The sequence below is a fragment of the Panulirus ornatus genome, chromosome 5 (assembly GCF_036320965.1).
Source record: "Panulirus ornatus isolate Po-2019 chromosome 5, ASM3632096v1, whole genome shotgun sequence".
NCBI classification, from domain to species: domain Eukaryota; kingdom Metazoa; phylum Arthropoda; class Malacostraca; order Decapoda; family Palinuridae; genus Panulirus; species Panulirus ornatus.
The window spans coordinates 7,780,762-7,808,579 of NC_092228.1; the positions used below are offsets into that span (position 1 = coordinate 7,780,762).

The following is a 27,818-nucleotide window of genomic DNA, read 5'->3' on the forward strand; positions in this document are numbered from 1 at the left end:
GGGCCTCCAGGATAGTTAAGATAACCCACCAAAACAACGAGAGGACAATGCAAGATACTTGAAATCTAAGAGAGTGGAGAAGCCCGCCAAAACAACGTCGGGTAAGCAGAGGACCTTACGGTAAGTAGCATCAACTTACGGTAAGTAACGTCAGTAGCTGACGTGAGGAAGGCATGGTGCTGGGGGTGTCCTGATGGCTGACTTCCAGTGGCTCTAGATGATCCTCATCGGGCGTCTGCCTCCAGGCGATGCACGGCTGGTGTCTCTGTGGTCCCCTTCTGGTACCCCGATCTCTGTAGAGTAACTTGTGATGTTATTAGGTGAGACGTGCCAACCACGGGAACAGAAAGACTGCGCTTCCCTCAAGTATTTCTCAAGACTTGGGATGTGGACCAGGTGAGAGGCTGGAGTCCTGCTGGGGATGGTAATGTATGGAGGATAGTGGAAGACGGTACGGATAGAGTGGGATAGACCCACATCCAGTGTCATGACACAGTACTAACCCGTGCCACAGGAGGGTGGTGGAGTGTGTGATGGAGGCAGAACAAGTGTCGCAAACAGGCACAGTGCTGGCTGACCAGGACTAGAGTATAGGCCTCAGTCTGAAGGGCGTATTTATATACAGCTATTAGCTACATCATGGCTGCCTCCGCCTACGAAACATATCGTCATATCCCACGGTTTTATTGCATTATGGAGTTTACCTGGCAGTAAAGCAATTGATGAGGGTGGACAACTGAATCGTTCGCTAACGATGATGATAATAAACTTTAAGACCCATGTTTACACCATGGCAAATATACCTCTTTCACGCATTCCCCAGGCCATCCGCTGGACTCTGGATACGAGGCAGCTGAATAAAGTCATCAGATCACATCTATCCTCTTGAAAACACTTATCAAGATCTAAAATATATTCTGTGTATAGCTATGCGTGTAATTGCGAGGGAGTTCTACACTCGTAGGACCCCCATCTCTCGAACTTTACCAGAGAACAACATTATTCAAACTGGTGTATGCCGTTTGCAGTCACAGATCAATTCTTCCTATTATTCCATCCATCCTTTATTCTCATTCCTTAAAAATACTTCTTTAATATCTTTTCAAAAAAACGCTTCTTGCTTCATTCCATCTCCTCTGGTTTCCCTGTTTCTGTATTTCGAAGAACTTTTCACTGTTGACGGCATTAGACTCTTAATGGTTCTCATCAAGTCACCCCTAAATGTTCCATATTCCATACTGGACAAAGTGTTGGCCTTCAACCCCTCACTGTAACTCAGCTCCTCTGGACCTTCTCTATTAGTTCTTTGGGCCTCTTTTAGGTGTGGTGACCAAACACAGTGTCACTCCAGCAGACGGGCAGTTTTCCTTCAAAAGGATAGCTTGTGAAAACGTTACAGATATGGTGAAACTAACACGAAAGCAAGAGACAAGTCCACCTTCCCCTTTGGTTAGGTCAAGTCACAGCGGATGGTGTGACCTAAAGGTTGAAGGTCACACGCAACCAGAAGAAATGCTTACATGTAGCCAGCTGATTGGTAAAGTCTTGTGTATTTTCACAATGGGAGACACTAGTGAGATGCTCTTGGCAACGTGTGAAATATCTAGAAAAGGCATAAACGAACTACCAAAGGGTTTGTATTCATATAAGACCCACGCTCCTCATGAAGATTCTCCACGTGTGCTGATGAAGGGTGTAAATACACTTGACAAGTCGCGCCTGAGATGGTGAAAACCCCTCTAGAGGAAGGTAAAGTGCCAAGGGAGTAAAGGAGGAGACGGGGAAGTTGAGATGAACTACATACCAAAATCTGCCTGTGCAAGTACTGGAAATGATAACCAGGAAGCAACTGGACGATTACCTGCATAGGAAGAGCTGTTTAAGCGAAAGACTACATGGATTCAGCGAAAGGAAATAACGTATAAACACCTTTTATACTTCTAAGAGAGAGCGAGCTCCGTTTCACAAAAGAGAAGGGTGGGTGGATCATATGCATCCCGACTGCCTTGGAGCATTTGGCTGGACCACATACGAGGTTGGTAAAGAAGCTGGATGTTCAGGTAGGAAGTGGGAAAACTCCTTCGATGGATGGAAAATTGCGTCACTGGAAAAGGACAAAGGACGAATGTCAGAGAAGACTTCTCAAAATAAGATGGGGGTCACCAGTGGGGTGCCAAAGGGTTTGATCCTAGGACCACCTTTCTTCTTGATCTATGCAAATAACTTGCTAGTTCGGTTGGACTCATGCATGAATATATTGGCGGATAATGTCAAAGTCAAGTGGGAAGTAAAGAGGAGGAGGATTACATCAACAAACTCCAGAGTTGCTCAGATACGTGGCTGATGAAATTCAAACCCGAGTACATGCATAGTAATGTGGACGGGACGCGGTGGAAAAAGCCCTCACTACGAACATTATCCAGCAGGAAATAAGTAGAGGAAATCTGTGTGTGAGAGGAACAAGAGTTGATATTGTACCCATCCTGTCGCCAGAGTGCCACCGTAGAAGGACCGTAAGAAGACAAACTGTCTTCTGGTAAATATACGAGCTGCATTTTGATACAGAGATAAGGAAAAATTCCATATGATAGTCACATCCAACATCATTAAGCCAAAACTAGAATGTGCTTCATAAGTCTGGTCACCAATACTTAAAGAAGCAAGAAGGACAAAGAGAGAAGGCCCACAGGAAGGCAAAAGATGCTACAGTGCCAGATTTTGATGATGTTGAGAGAGAACAGTTCTTCGAGAGATACAGAGACTAGACAACCAGAAGACATAACATAAGGCAAGAAACCTTTGTTAGGGACGTCAGCAAATACTTTATATAGTATCAAAATTGCTGATGAATGGAACAAAGTAATCAGACTATGACTAAGGACGGTATAAACCAGTTTAAAAAGTTGCATGACAGTAGAGAAAGTTCAAGAGATAGGGTCCCACGAGTGTAGAACTCCTACCCCAATCGCATTATGAAAAAAAAAAGTAAGTACACGCAAAGCCATACACGAAAGTATATGAACTACATTTTGATAAGTTTATTTCAACAAGACAAATGTGATCTAATGATTCTATTCAGATGCCTCGTACCCGACGTGCACCAGATGGTCTGGAGAGAACGAGAAAGACGAGTCTGTGTGATGGTGTAAACATATGATTACAATCTCATTATTATCATCGTTAGTGGGTCCTTCAGTCGTCCACGCTGATCTACTGTTTTACAGCCAGGTAAACTCCAATAATGCAATAAAAGTGAGGGTTATTACGATGTTTAGAATGTGTATTATAGACGGAGGCAGCCATGATGCAGCTTGTGGTTGCATATAAATACGCCCTTCAGAGTGAGGACTGTACTCTAGTCCTGGTCAGCCAGCACTGTGCCTGTCTGCGATACTTGTTCTGCCTCCATCACACACTCCACCACCATCCTGTGGCACAGGTTAGTACAGTGTCATGACACTGGATGTGGATCTATCCCACTCTATCCGTACCTTCTTCCACTACCCTCCAAACACTACCATCCCCAGCGGGACTCCAGCCACTCAGCCCACATTCAAGTGTTGAGAAACGCTTCTGGGATGAGCAGTCTTTCTGTTCCCGTGGTGCTGGATGGGCATGTCGTCTCGCTGCCGTACGCCAGGGCAGGGCTGAACGGCACGTTCTAACCAGCATCGTCACTCTACGAACAATTGGCACCGCCACAGCTTAGAGAGAAAATACAGGCAACGCTCCTTAGGTCATCTGTTTGTTTCCATTTGTGTTCTTGAATCTCATCTGCTATGAAAAATACCTGGAAAGGAGCCCGTAGCCTGCTGCTTTCTGTCTTCCTATGCATGTGTCCCCTTGTCTTTCTTCCAGAGTACATAGATCGAAGGTTTTCTGCATCTCCTCCTAATACATTCTAGAAAATACTTGTAACATTCTTTTTGCCTTTTCTCGGACCCTCTCCACCAGTACTATGCCATTCCTCAGGTAGGCAGACCTGGCTTGAGTGGAATGTCGTTGTCTTAATAACATCACAAGTTACTCTGCAGAGATCGGGGTACCAGAAAGGGGACCACAGAGACACCAGCCGTACATCGTCTGGAGGCAGACGCTCGAAGAGGACCATCTAGAGCCACTGGAAGTTAAGCCATCAAGACACCCTAGCACTATGCCTTTCTCACCTCGGCTACTGACGCTACTTACCGTAAGTTGACGCTACTTACCGTTGGTTGACGCTACTTACCGTTGGTTGATGCTACTTACCGTAGGTTGATGCTACTTACCGTAAGTTCCTCTGGTTCCCCGACGCTGTTTTGGCGGGCTTTTCCACTCTCTCAGTCTTAAGTATCTTGCACTGTCGTCTCGATGTTTTGGTGGGTTATCTTAACTATCCTGGAGGCTCCTTACACGGTTATGGTGGGTCCTCCTTACAGGCCTTGCGAAACCTCAAGATTCTTGGTGATCCTCCCACGCCTGGTGATTCCTCACAGGCCTGGTGGGTTCTCACACTGCCTTGGTGATCATTATAAAGTGTTCTCGTGGTGGACGCTCACAATCTCCTGGTGGGTTCGAACACCGTCCTTGTGTTCCTAAATCGCCTTGACGTTGGTGGCAGAAGCAATACTTTAGTAAATGAAGCACGAAACCACTGATAGATGTACTGCTCGAGGCCCTGTTTTAAAAGGTACTTCCTCCAGACACTAATGCATCTCTCGGGCAATATCTTACTTGTTAACTTTACAAAATTTACTTCCTCCTGAGAGCGTTTGTGTCTTGCTGCAGGTTGTGGCAACAGGTAGATTGGTGGACGGAGCATTCAAGTGTCCAGTTGATGAGGGATTTGCCTGTTCCAGCTGTACTACTCTCGCGTACTGTTCAGAAGGCAAACCTTTCCTGGAACATCAATGTGAGAGTGACCAGGTAAGTGACTGATCTTGTCCCAGAGACTTCGTAGTCACCTCATATTCCAGACACACCAGAGTGGGTGCTTGCTGGAGTTCCAGGAGTCAGGTGTGTGGCTGCTGGTGTTCCAGGAGTCAGCTGTGTTTGCTGGTGTTCCGAGAGTCAGGTGGGTGGTTACTGGTGTTCTAGGAGTCAGGTGTGTGGTAGCTGGTGTTCCAAGAGTCAGGTGTGTGGTAGCTGGTGTTCCAGGAGTCAGCTGTGTGTTTGCTGGTGTTCCGAGAGTCAGGTGTGTGGTTACTGGTGTTCTAGGAGTCAGGTGTGTGGTTGCTGGTGTTCCAAGAGTCAGGTGGGTGGTTATTGGTGTTCTAGGAGTCAGGTGTGTGGTAGCTGGTGTTCCAGGAGTCAGGTGTGTGTTTGAAGGTGTTCCAGGAGTCAGCTGTGTGTTTGATGGTGTTCCAAGAGTCAGGTGGGTGGTTAATGGTGTTCTAGGAGTCAGTGTGTGTGGTTGCTGGTGCTCTAGGAGTAAGGTGGGTGCACCAGTGACGAAATTTGGAGACACAAACTATGAAAACACACATGGAAATATATCTCGCATTGTTTTCTTTATTCATCCGCGTCTTTCCTCTTCCCATGTCACGGTGACGCTCTGCCTGGTGTTCCAACATGGTGGGCGAAGCTGTGTGTCGGCGAGCCCCAAAAGTGCACCCCAAGTCATCTTTTAGACCCTAAAGTGAAGGACTGTAGGTGTCTCATGGACTACCCATCGTACGAGGAAGACCCCTACGATGACCAGAAGTTCCTCATATGTCTACCAGGTCCACTCCAGGTGTCGGGGACATGTCCCGACGGTCAGGTCTTCGATGAAGCCGACCCTCCTTGTTCTGTCCAGCAGCCTCTAGAGTGCCCTGAGGTAAGTGTGTATACCTGGCTATGTGTACGTCACTAACAGATTTTACAGTTACATTTCTATGCCTGTGGTAATTTGACCTTGCATGCCTGCGTCTAGCTTTCAAATGCTAGGCTCCAGACACATTAAGAACTATGGATAGAAATGAGAATACAGTAAAAGAGAATAAGGGGACATGACAGAGATGATCAGTGGGAATGAAGGGAAAGGGAGAAAGACGATCTAAAAGCTTTAGAAAAGATGGATAATTTACATGCTAGAAAAAGGCCACAGCGTAGTTGTTAGGAGTCATGAAGAGGTAAAGAGTTCCGGAAATTAATGGTGTAAGGAAGGAGGTATCACGACCTGCCACCCCTGAGTAACCCTCAGTATTATAGTAATCAAGCGACGACCAACCCTCAGTGACTCAGTATTGTAGTAATCAAGCGACGACCAACCCTCAGTGACTCAGTATTGTAGTAATCAAGCGACGACCAACCCTCAGTGACTCAGTATTATAGTAATCAAGCGACGACCAACCCTCAGTGACTCAGTATTGTAGTAATCAAGCGACGACCAACCCTCAGTGACTCAGTATTATAGTAATCAAGCGACGACCAACCCTCAGTGACTCAGTATTGTAGTAATCAAGCGACGACCAACCCTCAGTGACTCAGTATTATAGTAATCAAGCGACGACCAACCCTCAGTGACTCAGTATTATAGTAATCAAGCGACGACCAACCCTCAGTGACTCAGTATTGTAGTAATCAAGCGACGACCAACCCTCAGTGACTCAGTATTATAGTAATCAAGCGACGACCAACCCTCAGTGACTCAGTATTGTAGTAATCAAGCGACGACCAACCCTCAGTGACTCAGTATTATAGTAATCAAGCGACGACCAACCCTCAGTGACTCAGTATTGTAGTAATCAAGCGACGACCAACCCTCAGTGACTCAGTATTATAGTAATCAAGCGACGACCAACCCTCAGTGACTCAGTATTATAGTAATCAAGCGACGACCAACCCTCAGTGACTCAGTATTATAGTAATCAAGCGACGACCAACCCTCAGTGACTCAGTATTGTAGTAATCAAGCGACGACCAACCCTCAGTGACTCAGTATTATAGTAATCAAGCGACGACCAACCCTCAGTGACTCAGTATTGTAGTAATCAAGCGACGACCAACCCTCAGTGACTCAGTATTGTAGTAATCAAGCGACGAAATGGCTTGCAGAGCTGTTCACGGCGGAGGGGTGACATGCAAGCAGCCATTTCTTGGGAACGGAAACAGAGGTGATAGCTATAGAAAGGAAGGAAAGTGACCCAGTAGCTGGGTCAGAGTGTCAATGCTAATACAGTATGCCGGGATGCTTTGGTCTCGACTCTGTCCAGCGATCGCGTAAAGTCAGATCCTCGCTAGAGCGGTACTCCAGGCTGGGATAAATTAATCCTTCACATAATCTGATTCACTGGTAAGAAGGGAAGCGTCTTCAGCACCTGAACAAGACCTTTTTTTTCTTTCAGTTTTGGTTATCAGAATAGCGTTGGTTCTGTAAGATGAATCACGCGTTATGGTAACACCAGGTATCTCTACTTGGTAAATGCTGGACACTTGGGCAATCAAGGGATACGCAAAATCCATACCGGGTGTTAGAAAGAGAAATGGCGAGTTTTAGAGGCGTTGAAATCAACAGTTACGATCGCTTTACTGTGAAATTCTCGAGAAATCTGAGAGTTTGCAGAACTGCCTGTGACGAGGCCAGAAACAGATCGAGCGGACCCGACAGGAGTATGGGAGAGAAAAGTCGAACACTCGCCTCCCACTACTGACACATCCCGTGTTGTTCGTCTCTCATTTTCCTTCTTGGCATAGCTCAGTCAGACGTAATTCACCTCAACAACTTACCTTCTCTCTCTACTCAACCTGATCCCATTTCTCTCCGTCCAGAAGTTGCTTCTCGCTCCTACAGATACAAGTTTAGAGTCTACTCTTGTGAGCTGGTCACTTGTCTGTCTCCTCTGGCCAAGTCAGGCAGTATCCTACAGGCCACCACGTCCTACAGATGTTGTGTAGACGTTGGCAACTGCATGACTGAACTAAGTGGTGTCTCCTACTTCCCTTCAGCAGATAACAGGCTCTGAAACTCTATATCCTCCTATGATTCACTTGATTCTTTTGGTAATTTTGCTTAAAATTCAGGTCGATCAACACTTGAAGGACAAATAACACTTGTACTCCAACTGAGAGTTAATGTGGGATCCGATTCCCCGTGATTGGTGTCCGTTCATACCATAACTATAGACTATACAACCTATACAACACATCTCTTGTATACCTACACCACCAAGTGAACAGTGGTGACTACATGATGATGAGGATGTGTGCATGTGGACTAATGGTACATTGTCCCAACAGATAGGCATCTTCCCAGTGCTGCCAGGCTGTGGCGGATACTACGCCTGCTTACCCGATGCCTCCGGGGCCCTCACACCTACTGATGTCTACGAGTGTGGAGAGAACCAGGTCTTCGACCCCGAGGAACAGAAGTGTGTTGAACATATCGAACCAGACGCAGTCACTTGCACCGCCGGACAAGTTGCAGTGGTGGACACCGTCGAGTGCAACGCCTTCCACATATGTGACGGTGAGGGTGAGCCTGTCCGTGGCCCCTTCTGCTGTCCTAATGAAGGTCATGTCTTTAATGGAGAAACCTTGAAATGTGAACCCGACACTGGGGCCGTGAAATGTCCAACCCCCAACCCCTGCCCCAGTAGTGAAGCAGAGCGCTTTTGTCTTCCCTCCATCACTACCACACCCACAACCGACAGTACAACCACAACTGAAAGTACCACAACCACATCTGGAAGTACCTCAACAACGACTGGAAGTACTACAACGGCTAGTTCCAGCACCACAACCACCAGTGCCAGCATACCTGACTGCAGAAACAGCGGCACAGGAGCATATCCAATACCTGGAGAGTGTAAGAGGTAAGTGGTCCTTATATTTCCTCGTTCTTGAACCAAATATCTTGACACCTCCTCACTTGCAGCCTGACAACTTTACTCAGGAAGACCTTTCCATATTACCTAAAAACAGTCTTCAACATAGTCCTCGGAGCAACGCAAGACCCAGAATTAACGTTACATACAATTTCCATTTACTTATAAGACTACAGTAAGGTCTGTTGGTCAGTTTAATGTGATAAAGCAACAATGGCATTGATAATTTCTTCTTGGGATATAGACAGTTCATCTAGAACCTAACAGTGGGGTGCCACAGGGGTCGGTCCTTGGCCACCATTCTTTTCATTACAGACATCCCAGATCTTAGAATCGGGTCTCGTGAGTCAAATCTCCAAATCTGCGGATGATAGAAGACTAGGAAGTATAACAATAAATGGGCAAGACTGAAAAACAATTCAAAGAGATCTTAACAAATTAGCAGAGAAGTCTGACAAAAGAAAAATGAAATTCAAGGAAAAACGTAAATTAAATGCTCAGAAATCCGCTGCGTATATGAGAGCACCGGTGCAATATCAGCTAAAATCAGAATCTTAAGACAATTCTTCTTCCTGCAGGTACTACTACTGTTACAAAGGGAAGCTGTACACCCTGACCTGCTCTGGTAAGCTGGTCTTCAACCCCATCAACAGAACGTGTGACCTGCCCTCCAACTACCCTGAGTGTGCCTGAACCTTCCCTGGACACCCTCTGCCGTGATGGCCGCCCGCTGATGGACGGCTGGTGGTCACGACGACGACGACTTCCTGCTGTATCTCCCTCCAGGTGGACAAGTGCAGCTGGTGAGGTGGACAGCTGCGCTTGCCACACTCTGCAGTACACGTACACCACTCTGTGACTGGCTGATGTTTGTCGTGCACTGGTATTAAAGCAAATGAAAATGTCTCCACCATGTTTTTCCCTGTGTGTCCCTTCCATCACATGACTTGGTCGCTTCTTCTGCCAATGTCACCCTACGTGAAAGCAGACCTCAAAGCTTTATTACAGATCTCAAAACTTTATTACAAACTATCTTAGTATTACTTTTCATGGCTGCACGTCGTGTTATCCCGGGTTCCTTTACAAGCACTCTCAAAGAACACTATCTAAGAGCTGGAATACTCTATCGAAGGAAAAACAAAAAAAAAAGTTGTGTTTATAAGTGAATGTAATATGTCTCCCTCCACACTGTCGCTCATCTTCAATGTTCAGTACGAAGGGAGACACAACCAAATGCATCTTCACTTTCTACAAATGAATCTTCACTGCACCTTCATCTTCACTACATCCTCCATACCACTGGCATTTGACCCACCCCTTACGGATCGTAGTCAAATGCACCTTCACTACACTGGCCCATGAACTGACCTTTACAGGTCGGGTCAAATGCATTTGCACTAAGACACGGCTGAACTTTGACGAAACCTTTATCAAATTAAAGGCTAGGATTGGAATGCTGGGAGTGCCAGGAAAAAAAAAAGAAAAAAAAAACGGATATAAAAGGCTGTTTCAAGAACCAAACATCTGAGGAAGATAATATATGGCTCATCCTGAATGCTTTCGTTGGGAAAGTTGGCAGATACTGCAGGAGTCTTCTCCTGCTATCTTGGTTCGGACTTCGACACATTGGAAGACCACGACTAATGTAAACATTCACATCCATCTCTCAAAATCACTTTAAGAGAATCTAGAGTTTGAATACGAAAATCTTAGGTTGTACAGTCAAAAGGACATCTGCTCCAGCTTCATGTTGCTTGCTACAGGGAAAAATCCATCTTGGGGAAAATATAAAACCTTGCATGTAATGGGAGCAAAGTTAATGCCTTGGCTGGTTGGTTGGTCGTGTCATGTGACAATCAGTGTTCTGGGTCTGATCCGACTCCACCTAATCTTACCTGACGACGTAGCAATACTCCGGGAGGCCTTCTTGTAAACATCCTGTGTCCCCTTGTAATGCGTTGACATATGTCGTGTTGTCCGTTGTGGTTTATGGTGTGTGGGCCGGCGTGATACCTGGCTCCACACCAACACTCCACATACCAAAAGGGAGTTGTCTCCTATGCCTTTCACACCAGACCATCTGCCAAGGTGGAAACTGAAGATAAGCTTTGTGAAGAAAAAAAAAGAAGATAACAGTAAGAATATTTTTCTAGCCTCCCCGGCTCAGACACCAATGACAAACGTTAGACTTTATGATTAGTGAGCAGATGTAATGAACACGATTTGATCGTAGATTTTAACCTACCGGTATCTAAGCGCTACAGTACAGTTCACTGAGAAAGCTACTCGCAACGTGAACATATTACACTTAGATTTAGCTACACGTAAGGGTGTCTATAATGTTGAAATGGGAGAAAGCCATGGAGCTGCACTTCAGCCCAAGTAAATGGCAGTAAATATACGTATTACAAGCCTGTACGCTGTGGTGCCATTCCCTCGTGGCTGGAATCAGAAAATAAACTACTGGTGAGGTAAAGTCTTGGACCAGTGTGTCAACACACCGACTCACCCAACTGGCTGCCACCCTGAATGAAATACCCTAGAAAGACCCTCATTAACGAACTTTACATCAAATAGGCCTGAAGACCATATCCCTGGATATATGATAATAATAATAATATTGGTCACGTACACACGTCTCTCGGGCCAAAGGAAGTGGTATTGACTCTACCACAGCTGTGCTCTCTCTCTCTCTCTCTAGACAAGAAATAACCACTAGTCTTTCATTAAGGGGAGGATGTGTAAACATTCAACTCGTTAACTGTATCTTGTGTTATCAACATAGCTCCACCAGCAGGAAAATATATTAATGAGAACGACTCATTCGACAACCGTGTCATGGAAAACCAGCGTAAAAAGTATTCGCTACTGATTTAAGAATTTCACACCTAAAAAATCACAAGCTGTATTAGGAAATAAACACGTGTGGTATATATATATATATATATATATATATATATATATATATATATATATATATATATATATATATATATATATATATGAAAATAGTTCCTGCTGTATTTTCAAATTATTTATACCATTTCTTTATTTCTTCCTGCTCTCTGCAGAATTCTACGAATCGGAAGTTGCATGGATGTATAGTAGTTCTCAAAAAATCATTAAACCTGTTGTATGGGGCAATAAAAATGAAGTCTGAACCCTCAAAAATCTGAAAAGCTGGATTTCAAGGTGTGAAGACAGTCCTCAAGTCCTCCGATGAGCCTCCTTTCATTTGATTTTGTTTCTTTCATAAAACGTCAAAATATGAATATGTTCTCCAACTGGCCGACGTACAGAGTAGTTTACTTTGCTTGAAACAGAAAGTCTAAAAGTCTTGGGCTATGAAGATACGTCAACTACAAAACTTATAAGCAAATCGTTTCTTTTCTTTATGTAAGGCCAGTTAAGAAATATCAGTTTCAAACACATACTACTGATTTTTTTGTATATATGTAATACAGATACGAGATCCCTTTTAGGTATCATCTAAAAGCCCGGGGAGAATTTTCCGAGAAACTCAAGTGACATGACGTCATGCTCCAAGCCATACGTACAGCAGTGGGGAGGGCAGAAGGTAGGTCCTGGCCTCCGGTATATATAAAAGCGTGAGTTCAGGTCATCTCACACTAGCACCACACCTTCTATAGGTAACCTGTCCCCAAGTTGGCGTCTGGACTCGTGTGCTTCCTGCCTTGATATTTTTTTCTTTCGTTTTTGGCAGGAGACAATACTAAGATGTCTGTTACTATTTTTTACTTTTTTTATAACAAAGCTCTTTCTCATAATGTGTTCATCAGGCTTGTATGATGATGGCACAGACGTTTAGAACTGTTTCTAATACCATGTACCTGTATCATATTTAAAAAGCATTCAGTGAAACGTTTGACGACACACCAGAAGCAATGACATGCGGAGTTTACATCCTAAAGTTGTTTACACTTTACAGATTATGGCGCAATTCTAGATCTTAAATCTTGTGTGTGTCCTCTTCAAAATTCGAACGTCCCTAAGCGGATGTGCCCGAACTAAACCGAAGTCTACACTTTCAGACATCGTCTCCAAACACCACAGAAGTGAGAAACCTCAGTAGGCACCTGCAGTGGATCAGAATAGTAGCCTACCATCACCATGGCTTGTCTCAGTCTCCTGTCGACATTCCTCACCGTATGTTCCTCTCAGTCGCTCTCAACACATGTGCAGATCCTCACAATCTCCTCGTAGCTCCTCATGCGGTCCTTGATGAAGCCTCATATTCCTTTTGGGGCGACACAGTCACAGTACTGCTTTACAGTGTCAGCTGGGTTGTCACACTGCCTTTGTGCAGTTTTTGTAGGTGATCACATTATGCTGGGTTCAAGAATTCTAGTATATCCTTTCTTTACACTGGTGCTAGGGAGAACAAGCAAAGATTTCTTGCCAACTGTGGTATTAATACAGTAATAGCTGTATTACTAATGTCTCGTTCGCTTACCACACCTATATATCTTTCTGGCAAAATCTCAGCTTAAAACTTTATCTCCTTTGATAGATTGTCTCGCTGCAGGTCGTGGCAACAGGGAGGTTAGTGACCGGCATTTTCAACTGCCCAGCTGATGATGGATTCACCTGTTCCAGCTGTTCTTCCCTTGTCTACTGTTCAGGAGGCAAAGTTGCCATGGAACTTCCCTGTTCTACAGGCCAGGTAGGTGGCCAACGGTGTTACAGGCACCAAGTCAACGGGGTTCTTTTTTGGTGTTCTAGGGACATGCGCGTTTTCTGGTGTTCCAGGGACCAGGTGGACGGTTTCTGGTATATCTAAGGACCAGATGAACGGCTTCTGGTATACTAGTAACCAGGTGGGTGGTTATGTGTATACCGGAAAGCATGGGCAGCTACTAGTTTTCCATACGTTAAGTGGCCTGCCCCTTACAATCCATCATTCAGGGAAATGGTTACCGATACTTCAGTCAAAGGTGGAAAACGATGGTAGCATTATAGGGACCACATGGATTGTTGGTAGCGTTCCAGGAGTGATGTGGGTTTTATTAGTGTTCCAGTATCCAGTGACCAAATCTAGGGATAAGGAACTAGGAAGACACACATGAAAATATGAATCGTATTGTTTTGTTTATCTGTACATTCCCCTTTGTTCTACCACGGTGACCTCTGCTTGGTGGCGTTCCAACATGGCGGTGAAGCTGTGTGGCGGTGATCCTAACATCTGTCGTGACAGTGCGGACACCTCCCTGACGGATTGCAAGTGCGGTACAGACTACCCATCGTATGTGGAGGACCCCCACGACGACCAGAAGTTCCTCATATGTCTGTCGGCATCGCTCCAGGTGCCAGGGTTATGTCCCGAGGGTCAGGCCTTTGACATAGATAACCCTCCGTGTGTTGCCGGACCAACCCCCACCACCCAGCAGCCCCTGGAGTGTACTGAGGCAAGTGTGTTGTTATCGTGTACCTCGCCACCTGGATAACTGGCATGTATCCTCAAATGTATTTCTCTAACTATCCTGGCTTTCTGTATGGGCTTTATCTCGAATAACAAACACTTATAGCTTTAGTATGATAAGATTCTTGGCTATGTATTCCTCATTATATGTATCTTCCCGTATTTACGGAGATTGATTTATGTATGCCTAAGATTGTGGTCTATTCATACATTCACTATCACTGAGATATACAAACTGCCAGCAACAGAGTGACACTACCATTATCATTTACTAACACACAAAACACCAAACACATGCCACGGTACCACACATTCTACTGACACTTTTTTTTTCTGAATTCCACTACCGAACGTGTTTCACAACCAAACATACCCCACTACCACATATGTCATCATCTGTCATGGTCCACAACCACATGTCTTTCATGTACGTTCCATCAGAAATACTTCATCGCCATGTTAAAATGCATGCTCCATTTCCCCTCATGCTTCACTACCGCTATGTCCTGCTACCACACATTCTTCACCACCTGTATCATTCCACAACCACACACCACTCATGTTCTATTACCACAAATGCTCCACCACCACAGTGTCCTATTATCAAACATGCTTCACCCACCAAGCTTAGCTATCATACATGCGTCTCTACCACTCATGCTGTATTACCACTCATCTCCCAGTACACATTTGTAATGTGTACTGTTCTCTTGTTATACTCTACATAACAAATGCGCACGTGTATACAAGAATAATGTTGAGGATCTACGTTGCTAACTATAGCTTTCGCCAACAGTCTGGCATCTTCCCGGTGCTGCCAAGCTGCGGTGGATACTACGGCTGCTCACCCGATGGTTCTGGAGGCTTCATGGCCTCGTCTGTAACCGACTGTGACGGGGAAAAGGTCTTTAATCCTGATACCGGGACGTGTGTTGACAGCATCGACCCTGCCGAAATTACATGTACTGCTGGCCAGGTTGCAGTGGCGGATACCGTAGAGTGCAATGCCTTCCATATATGCAGTGGTGCGGGTGAAGTAATCAGCGGCCCCATCTGCTGCCCCGGTGAAGGTCAGGTGTTCAACAGCGAAACCATGATCTGCGAGCCCGACAAAGGGAATGTGAAATGCCCAACCCTCAACCCCTGCGCCACTGAGGTCACGCGTTCTTGTCTTCCCCCCGCCACCACCACATCCCCAACAGACACCGCAACATCAACCAACACTGCCACACTCCTAACTGGTAGCGTCACACACTCAAACAGCAGCACAATCCACACAGACAGTACAGCCTCCTCAACCACCAGTGCCGGGATACCCGATTGCAGCAGCAGCACTGGGGCATACCCAGTACCTGGAGACTGTAAGAGGTAAGTGGAACGACTCTGGTCCTTATCATTTTATTGTCCTCTTTATACAGTTTTACATCTACTCACTTGTGGCCTAACGACTATATTCACATCTTTACTAGTTACCAAAGTATTATTTCCCCCTGAAGTATTTTTTATAAAACCTTTCTTCTTCAAAATACTTACATTCATATCTACTTTCAGTCTATACCAGTGGCAACTGGCATTTCCATTTTCACCTTAGGTATCCAAAATATAATCTAATACTTAACTCTTGTCATTTTAATGACTCTTCATAGCTTCCACTGCTTAGATGGTTAAGGGTTCCATTCCTACAGAAATACGCTAATTTACAATATACCATATATATACGATGAAGTAATAGCAAATTAGTTCCTTGGTTTTCGATTACGTATTAAAGTCCTGGCCATTTTGTCTAAAACGGACTTTGATGTCCTAGTACCTCTTGATATGTGTAGTCTTTTGTGCGTAGTATCAAGTTTAAAACCGTTTAGTAACATCGTTTTCTGAGAATAATTCCTATTTTGCTTCAAAAATATATTTCACATACACTATCGGTATATTTCATCATTCATTCTTGTGATGTTCCTATCCATACTGAATTCACTATTACTTTAATCAAAATAGCATTTGTACTCCGACAGGAAACCCAAAACTAATACATTTTCCTTTCATACAATTCCCAAAACCAACAAAATTTCATTTTATACAATTCTGGCGCAGAATGTCATAAAAAAATTAAATGTATTTAATCAAACTATCCGTAAAACGTGTTCCAATAAACCTCTTTCTACACCTTAAAAAGTTGATTTTGAATAATATTTACTGCTGCTGCTGCATACTGGCACAATGGCGTTACCGGGCTCTGCCTGCATGATGTTACACCGCCAGCCAGTATCACTGGAAAAATAGTCTTCTCAAAGACCTTCTCACTCCAAAAGGACTCATTTCACCCCCTGCAACTGAAAGGAGCGAAGCCTTGAGCTGCAGGAGCTTTAACGAAGTACCTGGGCAACACCAGGACTCTTTCCCAAACACAAGTCATGGGGTAATTATAAGTAAATAAAATACCTGGCACACTGCCACGGCCGTAGACTTCATTAAGTTCCTCGTAACTGACCATCCATACACTAACTCCTTTCTATAAACATACAAATTTTTATAGCTATTACTTACATTTAGCTTATTTGCACATATAATTTGAATAATTAGTCATTAATGCGTTTCTGGAGCATTTTTCCATCACTAACCACAGAATGACACCTTTCACTTGCAAAACTCGCGGGACACTGCCTGGAGGCCACGCCTCTTCGAACAACTGGCCAATGACCTTTCATCATCCACCTAAGATGGCTGTCTAATGTTTACATAAGCAGCCAATCACAACTCTCCATCTCTCACATAAACGATGGGATCACGACCAATCAGAGGGTATTGTGACCTCACAATTTATCGGATGGATTTCAAATCCACTACGCAGCTAGGATGAGGGAAAAATTAACAAGGAATTAAATATAAAATGCTGTAAATACTAATCGCAAGAGTCGAGTAAACCATTGAAGAAATATACATACATATATACATACGAGCCTCATATGAACACACTTCTAAATAGCTACCAGTGAATTTGACACACATACACACATACATTACCAACGTTAATTTCCATAATTTCCAGACATCAAATTTTCAGGTGCCATGATAAAGAAATTGTGATAAAACACATATGGTTATATCATGTCTGGAATGGTATAGCCTTCTTATAATAGCAACGAGACTTTACTGAGTTCCATTTGCTCATTAATTCTTTTTTTTATTAACGTAGCAAGCTTTTCCTTCTCCTTAGGTACTACTACTGCCTTAACGGGAAGTTGTACTATCTAACCTGCGCGGGCCAACTGGTCTTCAATCCGGGCACCAACACTTGTGACTTGCCTGCCAACTACCCTCAGTGTGCCTAAAACTTTTTTTTGCCGCTGTCATCATGATTGGCTGCTTTCTCTGACTAGAGAAACAGCTGATTATGACGTTTGATGTGCCTGGGGCATAGCTACTGTAACAGGGAAAAGGTAGTTTCCATTGTGACAAAGTCCACTCCGTTGATTGTCAAAACATCAGAATTCTTAGTTTCCACTTGTATGGGTGATTTTGTGACCAATATCTATGCTGCATAAAAGTTAAAGCAAACAAAAATATTGCCTCTTATTTTCCTATTAGCTTGCTTTATCTTGACGCCTAAAGTATGTTTCGAACTTATCTGAAAGGTTTTTCAGTAGTTTCCCCGACTTCAAGCAACATAAATAGAACTTCACAATATATCAATCTTCACAAAAAAACATTATCTACAAGATGTTTCTCTCTACGGTGTTATACTTGCAAACGATTGCAACTTTGGGAACTCTTTACCATCACCAAAAAATACAAAAAATATTTTATATAAAAAAGCCACCTTCCATGTTTACAAATCATTCTCCACGAATGTACTCCATAATTTACATTCTCTGACATCAACATAATTACCTACTTATTCGTTTAACACCAGGCACCCCTTTAATGGGCCTCTGCAACTCAAGGGTGTGCAACAATCAGGAACAGTGATATCATCAACTTTCAAATAAAAAAGTTCCTCGAGGAGATTACTCCTTTTCAAAAGTTAGCAATTAATACAGTAATGGCCATTGGTATACAAACATAAAATCTACAAAAATATAAAATCAAAGTGGTAGTATGTCAATTCTATGTAAATACAAGTACAACCAAACAACCGCTTTCCTGGTTTTGTACTAAAGTAACTGTACAAGATGGTGTAACAATGTCTGTTACATATTTATTGTTACCTTTCGAGTACTTTTGATATGAATTCCTTGAGCAAAAGTAAATCTCTACCGAGGTTTCTAATAAACCTTGCACATTATTCTTGGATAACTGATGCCCACCAGCATGGATAATGAGAATATCATATTTGATACAATTGGAAAACGTGATCATATAAAGCTGAAATTTGATTATATGGTAAATGAGGTTGTAAAATTACCTGACATGAGGCGAGATTTAAAGATATAATCAGGGAAACAACACATATTCAAGAATTCTATGGCAACATTATTGGGAAATGAAATTACGTAGCCAGGAACCAGGGGAGCGTGGTGAAAGGTCCTGTGAAATTTATGGTGAAGGAACAGGAACTTAGATACCTGTAGCCTCACATTAAAAGGAAAGTGAAAACAGAGGAGTGGTTTAATAAAAGATGTCAAAAAGCAACGAAGCTTTGAGATATGCTGTGTCAAAAGATAAAGGTATGTGCACTCCAGCTAGCATTTGTAAGAAAAAAAAAAGAGAATAAGAAAGGAGAAACGTCCAAACTGTAATGTCAGTTAAAGAGCGACTAACCAGGTTAACAGATTCAAGAGTGAAGAGCTGTTGAGGATAAAGTACGGATGTGAGGAACTGAATGACAAGCTCAAAATCCTTTTCAAAGTGATACATACTACTGCCCAAAAACCCATGACAAGGAATGGTGAGGGGTACCTATGAAAAAAAAATACAAAAATACTAAAGGTTTTAACCTATTCAACACTCATGGTCCTAATGAAACTTCACCTTAAGTGCGAAGGAGAAAGACAGGTTGGTTTGAGACCTCGCAAAACTGTTTTACATAAATGGAAGCAGACATGGCAGCAGATGAAACTATAGGAGCTGAAGTGAACAATACAGTGAAGGAGGAGAGTAAACATACTGGTTGCACTGAAGAATGTATGAAAGGGAGGTCAATGTCTGCAAGGACAAAGATGGGTACGCTTGATGGTATAACAGTCCTGATGGTGCCATGCAAATGCAAGTCATTGGCTCAAAACGTACAAGTACAGAAGAGTGTGGGTGTGTTAGAAATGAAACACTTGAGGACAATATATGAGGAGGGTTGATCGAGAATGGAATGAAAGGCAAGAGAGAAATGTGGTTGTATACAGCATATGTTTGAGAGAGCTATGCAGGGTGTAATGAAATGGTGTGGACATATGGAGAGGATGGTTGAAGCAGAACAGGCTAACAGGATATACGTACCAGAAGTGGAGGCACAGGAGGAGGAGAAGACTGAAGACAAGATGGAAGGAGGGAGTAAGAGATGCTTTCAGTTACTGGGGCCTCAACGTGCAAAAGGGCATGAGGTGTGCATGGGACATAGAGAATTTGAGTGATGGAAACAGGGGGGGATGTGCTGTCTCTGGGATAAACTGTGGCATATAAATTGGTAAGGGGATTCCATGGAGACATCTGTGGTGCTTGGATAACAGCATAACAGCTATAGTAGATGTGAGCATATCAGGCCACTCTTCATCTGTTCCTGGCACTAGCATACTAATGCAAGAAATGGTAAAAATATGAAAAAATTATTCTATTTATATCTTATGCATTTGAATGAAATGGACTTTCTTGCAAACATAAAAGTTTCTTACTTTTTCACTCTGCACACTAAAGTCAGTCCATCACTTTTAACATTTAAAACTCAACATACAAATCAATTCCACTACACACATTGAAAAATAATTCCTCTGGCATCCTACTGAGAAAGTGATTATTAAACATTATCCACTTGGAAGGCTGGAGTGGAAGAAGCTTTGAGGCATTCAAAAGGGTGAGACTTAAGCATGGGACAGAATCAATGAAGTCGAAGTGGTATACAATGCTGTCAATGGGCAGAGATAAGAAGTATGTAATGGTCAAGGTAAACAGTAACATAGTCTTTGGTGCTTGGCTGTGAATGGTAAGCTCTGGTTTCCCTGCATTATACAGCACAGATATAATGATGTGCAAATGAACCGTTTCTGATGCCACATTAATAATGTCAGGGACGCAATTCTGTACTGTATACAAATAACTTGCCACATCAACAGCCATGAGCTCAGGGCCTGAACATAAAGGAGGGTGAAAGGTGTGCACAGGACAGAGCATAAGAAGCCCAGAAAGCTATGGAAAGGTTTGCAGGGTGTGGTTGTTGACAGTGGGCTGTGATTTCAATGTACTGCACATGGAAGATAAAGGATGGATGAGATCATATGCAGCCTTTCCTTGTCTGTTGCCAGCAATACCTCACTACTGCAGAAAACAGCAAACAAGTGCAAGAAAAAATCAACAGCCATGGTCACTAGCATCCCCTAATCCAAAATATGTCTACGCCTAACTAAGTCAGAACATCTGTCCACTTGTGTGATCTACTTTACAGCCCAAACTGCTGTTACCATGCATCTTTTAAAGTCATTCATGCATATTTCTAATACTTTTTCACACTATATTTCCTTCTGATATCTTCATTCATTATTCACTATTCTTTTCTCAACCATAATCAAATTCTACTGAAGATATTTCCTGTGCCCCATCACTGTGTCCCCAGTCTTGGTGGAAAACACAGCTCTGAACTTACGCTCAAATAATTTTTGGCACCAGCTTTTATGTAATATATTATCACATTAAATGTCAAACGCTTTTCATATCAAAAGTGAGTGGAATTCTATTACTTTCACGTACCATTTACCTCGCCCAACCCTTGGTAGGGTAGGAAATTTGTCAGCGGCACTCTCAGACCACCTACAGGTCAACATATAGACCTGAACTTTCTCTCTCCCCCATCCACCCCCACAAGCCTGATCCTTGGATTATGCCTGACTACCTACCATCCTCACACAAGAGTGTCTACCTCCAGTGAAACTGACAGGTACTTGAGAGGCCTATGTTGGAGCTGGTCTCCACAGTGTCAAGAACATGACAACAACATACTCTTGAGTCTTCCAACTACTGTAGTTGTGACCCTGTACCAGCACCATACCATTAAAACTAACATCCACTGACTGTGCTGTCCATCACCACTATCCCCTTGTATCAACCACTGCTTGTACTGATACAAAAGCATCCTATATAACTACTACTGTAAATGTCATAAACAATTCACGAACACATATAGTTAAGTAAGCAAATAGCTTAGGTTTCCCATAGAGATGTGCATGTCAACTATTATATTACTGTGATGCAACCAACGTGAAAACATTTATCACTAAATGATCACAACTGCATATGTCAACACAGTATTACTTCAGTTTAACTAGTATGTAACTTTCCATCACTTAATGTTCACAATTAAATACACAAATTATATCATCACAATAATACTGCAATTCAACCAGTATGTAATTTTACATCACTACTAAATGTGTAATGTATTAACCATAAACCTTCCTGTACTATATATACAGACTTCACTCATACTTATCCAAAGCATAAAAGTATACAGCCCAACCTTGACCTAATTAACCAGTTACTATTATGACCTCCCTTGTTACATAATTTCTCAACCATATATTTTCAGCTGAATGGCTACCTGAATTCAATAAACCATTCTCTATTTATTTCATTTCAATCCCAACTCAGAATGTATCACATTATAATCATGCATTAGATTTAAGTTCATTGAGGTCTAACTGTTTATCAAATCCTGAATATATCATCTTGATAAGCTTGATAACTATCACGATGGAATACACCTATTTCTTCTTACGTGAGTCATTCCACCGTTATTTCTGAGCATATGTAAAAACCAATGCATTCCACAAATCAAATGAAAATATAAGGATGTTCAGAGCAGCAATTTCTTTTATCGTATTTTTAATAAGAAATTTTTCAAGGCAATATTCACACTGCAAATATTTGTACAAAAATCAGAAATCATATTTTTTTTTTTAATTTCTTGGAGAAACCTAATATACATACAAGCCTCCATGATAACAGGTATCTTACCTTGCCATTTGTCGAATGATTAATCCAGTGTGTTTCTCTCGTTATAATACTGTGCAACTACCCACTTCAAGGCTTCGAAATTTGTCCAGTGGTCTACCTGACTGTACTGAGATGTGCATTTTTCAGATGGCTCACCAACTCTGCTGACACAAGTTTATCAGTACTTTCATTTACTCTAAGAACTGTATTCACAATTGATCTATCTATTAATGCAAACTCATCAGTATACCTGTTCTGAGACATACACATCTAACAGTTTACCCAATTATACATAGGCAAACTCATTAGCATACCTAAAAAATTTTGGAAAGGTGTTAATATCAGATAGTTTACTTGACTGTACTAAGGTTTACCTATCAATGATTTACCTGAAAACAGACAAACTCATCAGTATACTTGACAGCTGCAAAAGGTATAACTCTCAGTTCATGTTACTGTACTGAGGTAATCTAAGTTTACCTGGCTGAAATGACGTTCAGCCATCTGGATTACCTGACTCTACCAAGGCATCAAATACAGAACCCATTTGTAAAAGGGTGGATTCATCTTACATTTTACTTGACTGTACTAAGAGCCATGCTCATCAAATGGTGTAACTGACTGCACTATTTAATTATCACCTATCTATAGTTGCCCCAGGACCCATTTCTTGAGAGTCCTGGTGTTACTCCAAGGCCCCTTGTCCAGGAGATAATGCAACTCCAAAGCTGTGATAATTCCAGTAAAAGGGAAATGGTGGCCTCCACTGGAGTGAAAAGTGCTTTGATGAGACTGTACTATCTTTCGCCAACAGTCGATGATACAGCCTCATCAAAACTGACTTTTATGAGAAGTGTAACCACAGGCAAGCAGAATCTGATAACAACTGACTGCACTATGAAATGTAAATTGTTAACCAGACTGTAGAAGGACCTTCTTAACTGGTGCCCTTGATAACTCTGAAAAGTATACTCATGGTTACCAACTGCACTGAAAGGTATGATCACTGAAGGGTTCACATGATTGTAGTGATATATATACTCATCAAACTGTTTCCCTACAAGAGTGAATACTCATTAAATCATTTTCCCAACTGTACAAAAGTATACATATCAAATGGTTCACCAGACAAGTAACAGGCATACTCACCTAATGGTTTCCCTAACTGTAACAGGATATATCCATCAATGGCTTACATAACTGTACTGAGAAGTATACTCACTAAATAGTTTACCTGACTACAGTAGTCAACTCAATCGTGGTTTATCTGGATAATGAGGTAACTTCATCAAAAGGTCTGCCTGAATACAGTGAGAGATATTGTCAATAAATGGTATATGTAACAGTACTGTAAGGTATACCTATCTGATTTCTCAAATGTACTCACCATTTACCTGATTGTTCACTCACCATTTACCTGATTGTTCAAAGATATTTCTAAGCACATACCAACGTTAACATCCAATTTACATAATTTCTCCAATAACAAGGGAGATCTTCCCAAATAGCATACAAGCTACTCGTCCAGGACCTTCCTCTAACAATGTGATCAGCTCTGAGAAAACAAGGGAACACAGCACTAAGGTAACTCTTTCCGGCACCCAGGATGGTCCCTGGGTCACAATATACCAATTACCCACACCATATTGTATCATATCTGCCTTCATGCCATGACAGCCCCAATAAGACAAAGATGTTCATGATATACTAAACACAATCCTCATTACCTGAAACATCTCTAGTGATGACATATTAGTTACGTAAAATTATATACACATGAACCATAATACAAATCATCAATACCACCAAATATCACACAAGGATGGTACCACAGTCCTAGTCTCAGAAGACACTGGAAAAGTTGCACTTTGACTTGCATACAGCTACTCCCTCATCAATTAAATGAAGAAAGAGCAATCAATTTATGCTGATACATAGCTGTGTACAACCTATGTAAGTTTCAAATGTATAATTAATACAATAAATAACTATGGTACAACTACACTGTCATTTACATAGGAAAATATTCTATTACTGAATTAGAACATTAATTTATTCATTAGAACATAAATGATATGGACTTCTATTCATGACTAAGATAATTTTTAGATTTACTTCTCTGTACACCAGTCTTTAGGCAAAAGTATTTTCTTGGCACAGCAAATCACAATCTAGGAAAATATTCATTCACAAATCGATCCCATTGGGCAGACATTCAACACTGCCTCATGGTGGCAACATACCAATGAAACACAATTGGTTGCTTTATTACACGGGTAGTGCGGGTTAACTGTGTGGGCAGTGAGCAGCCTCAATCAGTCATCATGAGTTGGAAAACAACAAACTATCAAGATGCACAACAATGTCCATTAATATAACTATTTTATTTCCAAGCAACAAGATTTTGGTCCAACAGGGATTCACAAAAATAAGTCAGTAACCTTCCTACTCTGACAAACCCAACTCATCCCACATCCCCATCCTTACGCACACACACATACCATCAACACATATGCACATACTGTACCATCAACACACACACGCACACACAATCACATGTCTACTGACAAAGATTCTATTAGGAAGCATCCACTGGGACCTACTCACCCTCACTACTAGTATGGATTTTTTGTAATTTTTTTTGCATAGGCCAGAGATATCATCCACCCTAACAACACTCCCCTGATGTGTCGTCTGACTCCAAGAGCTTAATATGATTTGCAGAGATTGAATTTACAATCTCAAAGTTAAACTCATATAAAACATCTATGTGAAATGACTTAGATGACTTTGGAACCAGTCATCAAAACAGCCAAGTTGAGCTTAAAGAATATAAATAAAACTCTTAAAAGTGAGTTCTATGATATTGGTCTACTAAAATGTTTACAGTCTGTGGAAGAAGACACCCACTGTCACTCTCTCACGTCACTACACAAGATAAGAGTTCGCACACAACGTGTACTTCTGACGCAATGACTTAAGGAATGGAGGGCTGTCTTAGCACTATTTTCTGGCAGTTTACCTTCCACTAATTGGCAGAACAACGAGCTGCACAAAGTATTCACAGAAACACGGAAGAGGGTTCAACCTGCACCTCTTAGGGTACAAGCAACATCACAGTCACCTGACCGTCCACCTTCAATTAAAGGTGGGAATCATGCATCTCTGTCCGGTCATCAGAGAGCCTAGCAACATTCACCACTCGCTGTAACAACCTCAGCGTCCTCCTTCAGTCACCGATGAGAGTCTCGTGCCTCAGTTCTGCCATCGGAATCACGCCGAGCTGACTTCTTTCGCTTGTTATATGATATTCGGTGATATCTTGTCTGGTTACTTGCACCGCTAATTGATCCAGTGCCACCAAGATGAGCACTGCTTCCATTCCCACTGCTAACATTTTCTCCCATATACTTGCTTCCATTGTTGCCTTTGCCACTGCGAATATCCCCAACTCCAGCTGAAGAACCTGAAAAAAAGACAATTTGCTATATTTCCAATTCATTTGTCCATATCAAATTATTTTTTTTTTGGCAATATATAGCTCAAACAAAATCCCAAGTAAAATAAGAGTCTTGACATACTTTTGCCTATTCTTCCAGTGATGCTCCCCAATAAACACACTTTCACTCCGCCTTTCCACCTTCTCTTTAGTTCCAGCACTTTACTTTCAGTGCTTCCCTTCATCTATTCATATTTCCATCCTTATCTTAAATGTTCCATATTCATCATATAGTCCATACTTATCAAAGCACTTAATTCATCTTAATTTTGGACATGCTGGATACCAACATAGCATTTCTTTTCCTTTTTTTTTCAGCAACAAGCAACAAAGCCTTACATGAAAAACCGTCACTCGTGTCCTTTTTATGTTCCTACTTAAAAAAAAAAAAAAAAGGTCCCACAACAGATAAGGATTTTCAGGTTCCTGCTTCTACCCCTCTTAAGTTCCCTTCTATGACACACAAGAGATATGTGAGCAGTATACTTTCTCCTTTAGCTAGTTCATCAGTATCATTACATATAAAGGGGGCCTATTAAATGAATATGTATGAAATGGTTATGTATGCACACAATTGATGGTACAAGTGTAGGATTCCTACTTGTAAACCCACTAATGGCTTAACCATATCTACACAAATTCTATTATGACACATGATGCAAGCATGTGCAACTTGATTTCATTATGCCAAGTGAGGGGAATTGAAGGGGCACCAAACACTTTTTACAATCACAAGAGTAATTCCTAGAATGCCTTATCTTTTCTTGATGGAAATCCAGTACATCTTTAAGCTCTGAATTCAGCAATAAAACTTTCCTGCTCATATTTCATTCACACTACAAAGTAAATGAAAAGTTTTCATCATATTACAAAATAAAAAACAGCTGATATTTCTTAAAGTTCTTAACTAATGTAAATGCTTACGTAATGAGAATGCCCTTGGGCCCCTTTGGCACTGACAGCAATCACACTACATTTACATTCTTCCAAAATGCACTTGTTCTCCAAAATAAAAAGTTTCCACCTTATACAGCAATGGCTAGGCTTAAGGCGATGCAGATGCCAAAACTAGACTAAAACCTAAACTCCGCCATTTGACACAATGGTCCCCAAATGACCCCAGAATGAAATAAATATGATTATATATCAATGTGTTAATATAAATGCCAACAGTTGATTAGACCATCGAATGGGCTACCACTGGATGGTTTTATCTCCATTTCCCAACCCTTACCAGAAATAACATACCTACCTATAATGCTTTCATCTACAATTGTGCCACAAGTCTTACTAACGAACAAACACTCAATGGTTTATCAAAAAGATTACCGTTAAATCAGAGGGACAAGACTGAAGAACTGAATCAGCCGTTTGCAGACTGGTTTGTTATGGTTCAGCACATATGAGAATATATGCAACCTAAACTGTTCCAGGGCTGGAGAAATGGGGCAACCATTTGACATGTATATGTTCTATATTATCAAATAAAGGAAACATGAACTAAATGTACAGATTAGAAATAATTTTTTCTACTGTTCCTTTGAGAAAAAAAAAAGGTAAACGTTAATCTAGAAGTAATGTTAAACATCTTGTCGCTGCAGCCACAGAAAGAGTTTAAACAGTAGCTGCAGCCAAAGAAAGAGATTAAACAGTAGCCTAAACTGGTGCTTGTTTCAGTAAAAAAAAAATGTCCCTCTTTCCATGTACCAAGTGAGATTTCAATATGAAGATGTCTTGAAAGCAATATCAGTATCAGTAAAAATCTCCAGCTTATTGGTAATTGTTCATTTGTGAAAACTGCCTAGATCAGTCTACAAGTAAATATAGATGTTTCAATGTAGCCACAGCCATAGTGTGTGTTAGAAGAAGGAAAAAGGTGCTAACAATAAACAAACCAGAGGCTACACATTGACATGGTCTGTCCCACTTCAACTGTTCCTCTGGGAGGAAAACACATCAG

At 41.9% G+C, this 27,818-nt stretch overlaps 4 protein-coding genes across 6 annotated transcripts in view; 2 read left to right on the plus strand and 2 right to left on the minus strand.

Annotated features, from left to right (window-relative positions):
• The window catches only part of LOC139747937 (uncharacterized), a 21,377-nt gene extending 20,759 nt beyond the window's left edge, over nt 1-618 (minus strand). The window contains exons 1-2 of the mRNA XM_071660430.1: nt 504-618; nt 140-293 (exon numbers count right to left, since the gene is read on the minus strand). Coding sequence (XP_071516531.1) covers nt 140-175 — 36 coding nt within the window. The 5' untranslated portion in view covers nt 176-293; nt 504-618. The remainder of the gene's footprint in view (nt 1-139; nt 294-503) is intronic.
• A 2,695-nt stretch (nt 619-3,313) lies between these two features.
• Nucleotides 3,314-9,696, plus strand: LOC139746708 (uncharacterized). Its single transcript, XM_071658185.1, has 6 exons — nt 3,314-3,439; nt 4,035-4,189; nt 4,768-4,905; nt 5,564-5,797; nt 8,200-8,774; nt 9,365-9,696. The coding sequence occupies exons 2-6, from the start codon at nt 4,154-4,156 to the stop codon at nt 9,477-9,479; spliced, it is 1,098 nt and encodes a 365-aa protein (XP_071514286.1). The 5' UTR covers nt 3,314-3,439; nt 4,035-4,153; the 3' UTR covers nt 9,480-9,696.
• Nucleotides 9,697-12,411: 2,715 nt separating this feature from the next.
• LOC139747944 (uncharacterized) lies at nt 12,412-17,787 on the plus strand. 2 transcript variants are annotated; one of them, XM_071660442.1, is made up of 6 exons: nt 12,412-12,436; nt 12,736-12,953; nt 13,333-13,470; nt 13,967-14,212; nt 15,023-15,594; nt 17,441-17,787. In XM_071660442.1, the coding sequence occupies exons 2-6, from the start codon at nt 12,918-12,920 to the stop codon at nt 17,553-17,555; spliced, it is 1,107 nt and encodes a 368-aa protein (XP_071516543.1). In that variant the 5' UTR covers nt 12,412-12,436; nt 12,736-12,917; the 3' UTR covers nt 17,556-17,787. The 2 variants fall into 2 exon arrangements, with proteins under 2 accessions (XP_071516543.1, XP_071516549.1); XM_071660448.1 differs by having other exon boundaries at nt 12,418-12,436; nt 12,839-12,953.
• A 6,612-nt stretch (nt 17,788-24,399) lies between these two features.
• The window catches only part of LOC139747954 (terminal nucleotidyltransferase 4B-like), a 44,106-nt gene continuing 40,687 nt past the window's right edge, over nt 24,400-27,818 (minus strand). Inside the window, exon 10 of one of the 2 annotated variants that reach the window (XM_071660463.1) lies at nt 24,400-25,825. In XM_071660463.1, the coding sequence (XP_071516564.1) occupies nt 25,593-25,825 (233 nt within the window). In that variant the 3' untranslated portion in view covers nt 24,400-25,592. The remainder of the gene's footprint in view (nt 25,826-27,818) is intronic. The other variant, XR_011712487.1, reaches the window with a different exon arrangement.

What these genes read in the sequence shown, in the direction of transcription:
- LOC139746708 (XM_071658185.1), top strand. Translation starts at nt 4,154, where the DNA reads ATGCCTTTCTCACCTCGGCTACTGACGCTACTTACC. An exon ending in GGCTACTGACGCTACTTACC is followed by an intron (nt 4,190 to 4,767) that starts GTAAGTTGACGC and finishes GTCTTGCTGCAG; the next exon opens with GTTGTGGCAACAGGTAGATT. An exon ending in ATACCTGGAGAGTGTAAGAG is followed by an intron (nt 8,775 to 9,364) that starts GTAAGTGGTCCT and finishes TTCTTCCTGCAG; the next exon opens with GTACTACTACTGTTACAAAG.
- LOC139747944 (XM_071660442.1), top strand. Translation starts at nt 12,918, where the DNA reads ATGGCTTGTCTCAGTCTCCTGTCGACATTCCTCACC. An exon ending in AGCCCCTGGAGTGTACTGAG is followed by an intron (nt 14,213 to 15,022) that starts GCAAGTGTGTTG and finishes TTTCGCCAACAG; the next exon opens with TCTGGCATCTTCCCGGTGCT. An exon ending in GTACCTGGAGACTGTAAGAG is followed by an intron (nt 15,595 to 17,440) that starts GTAAGTGGAACG and finishes CCTTCTCCTTAG; the next exon opens with GTACTACTACTGCCTTAACG.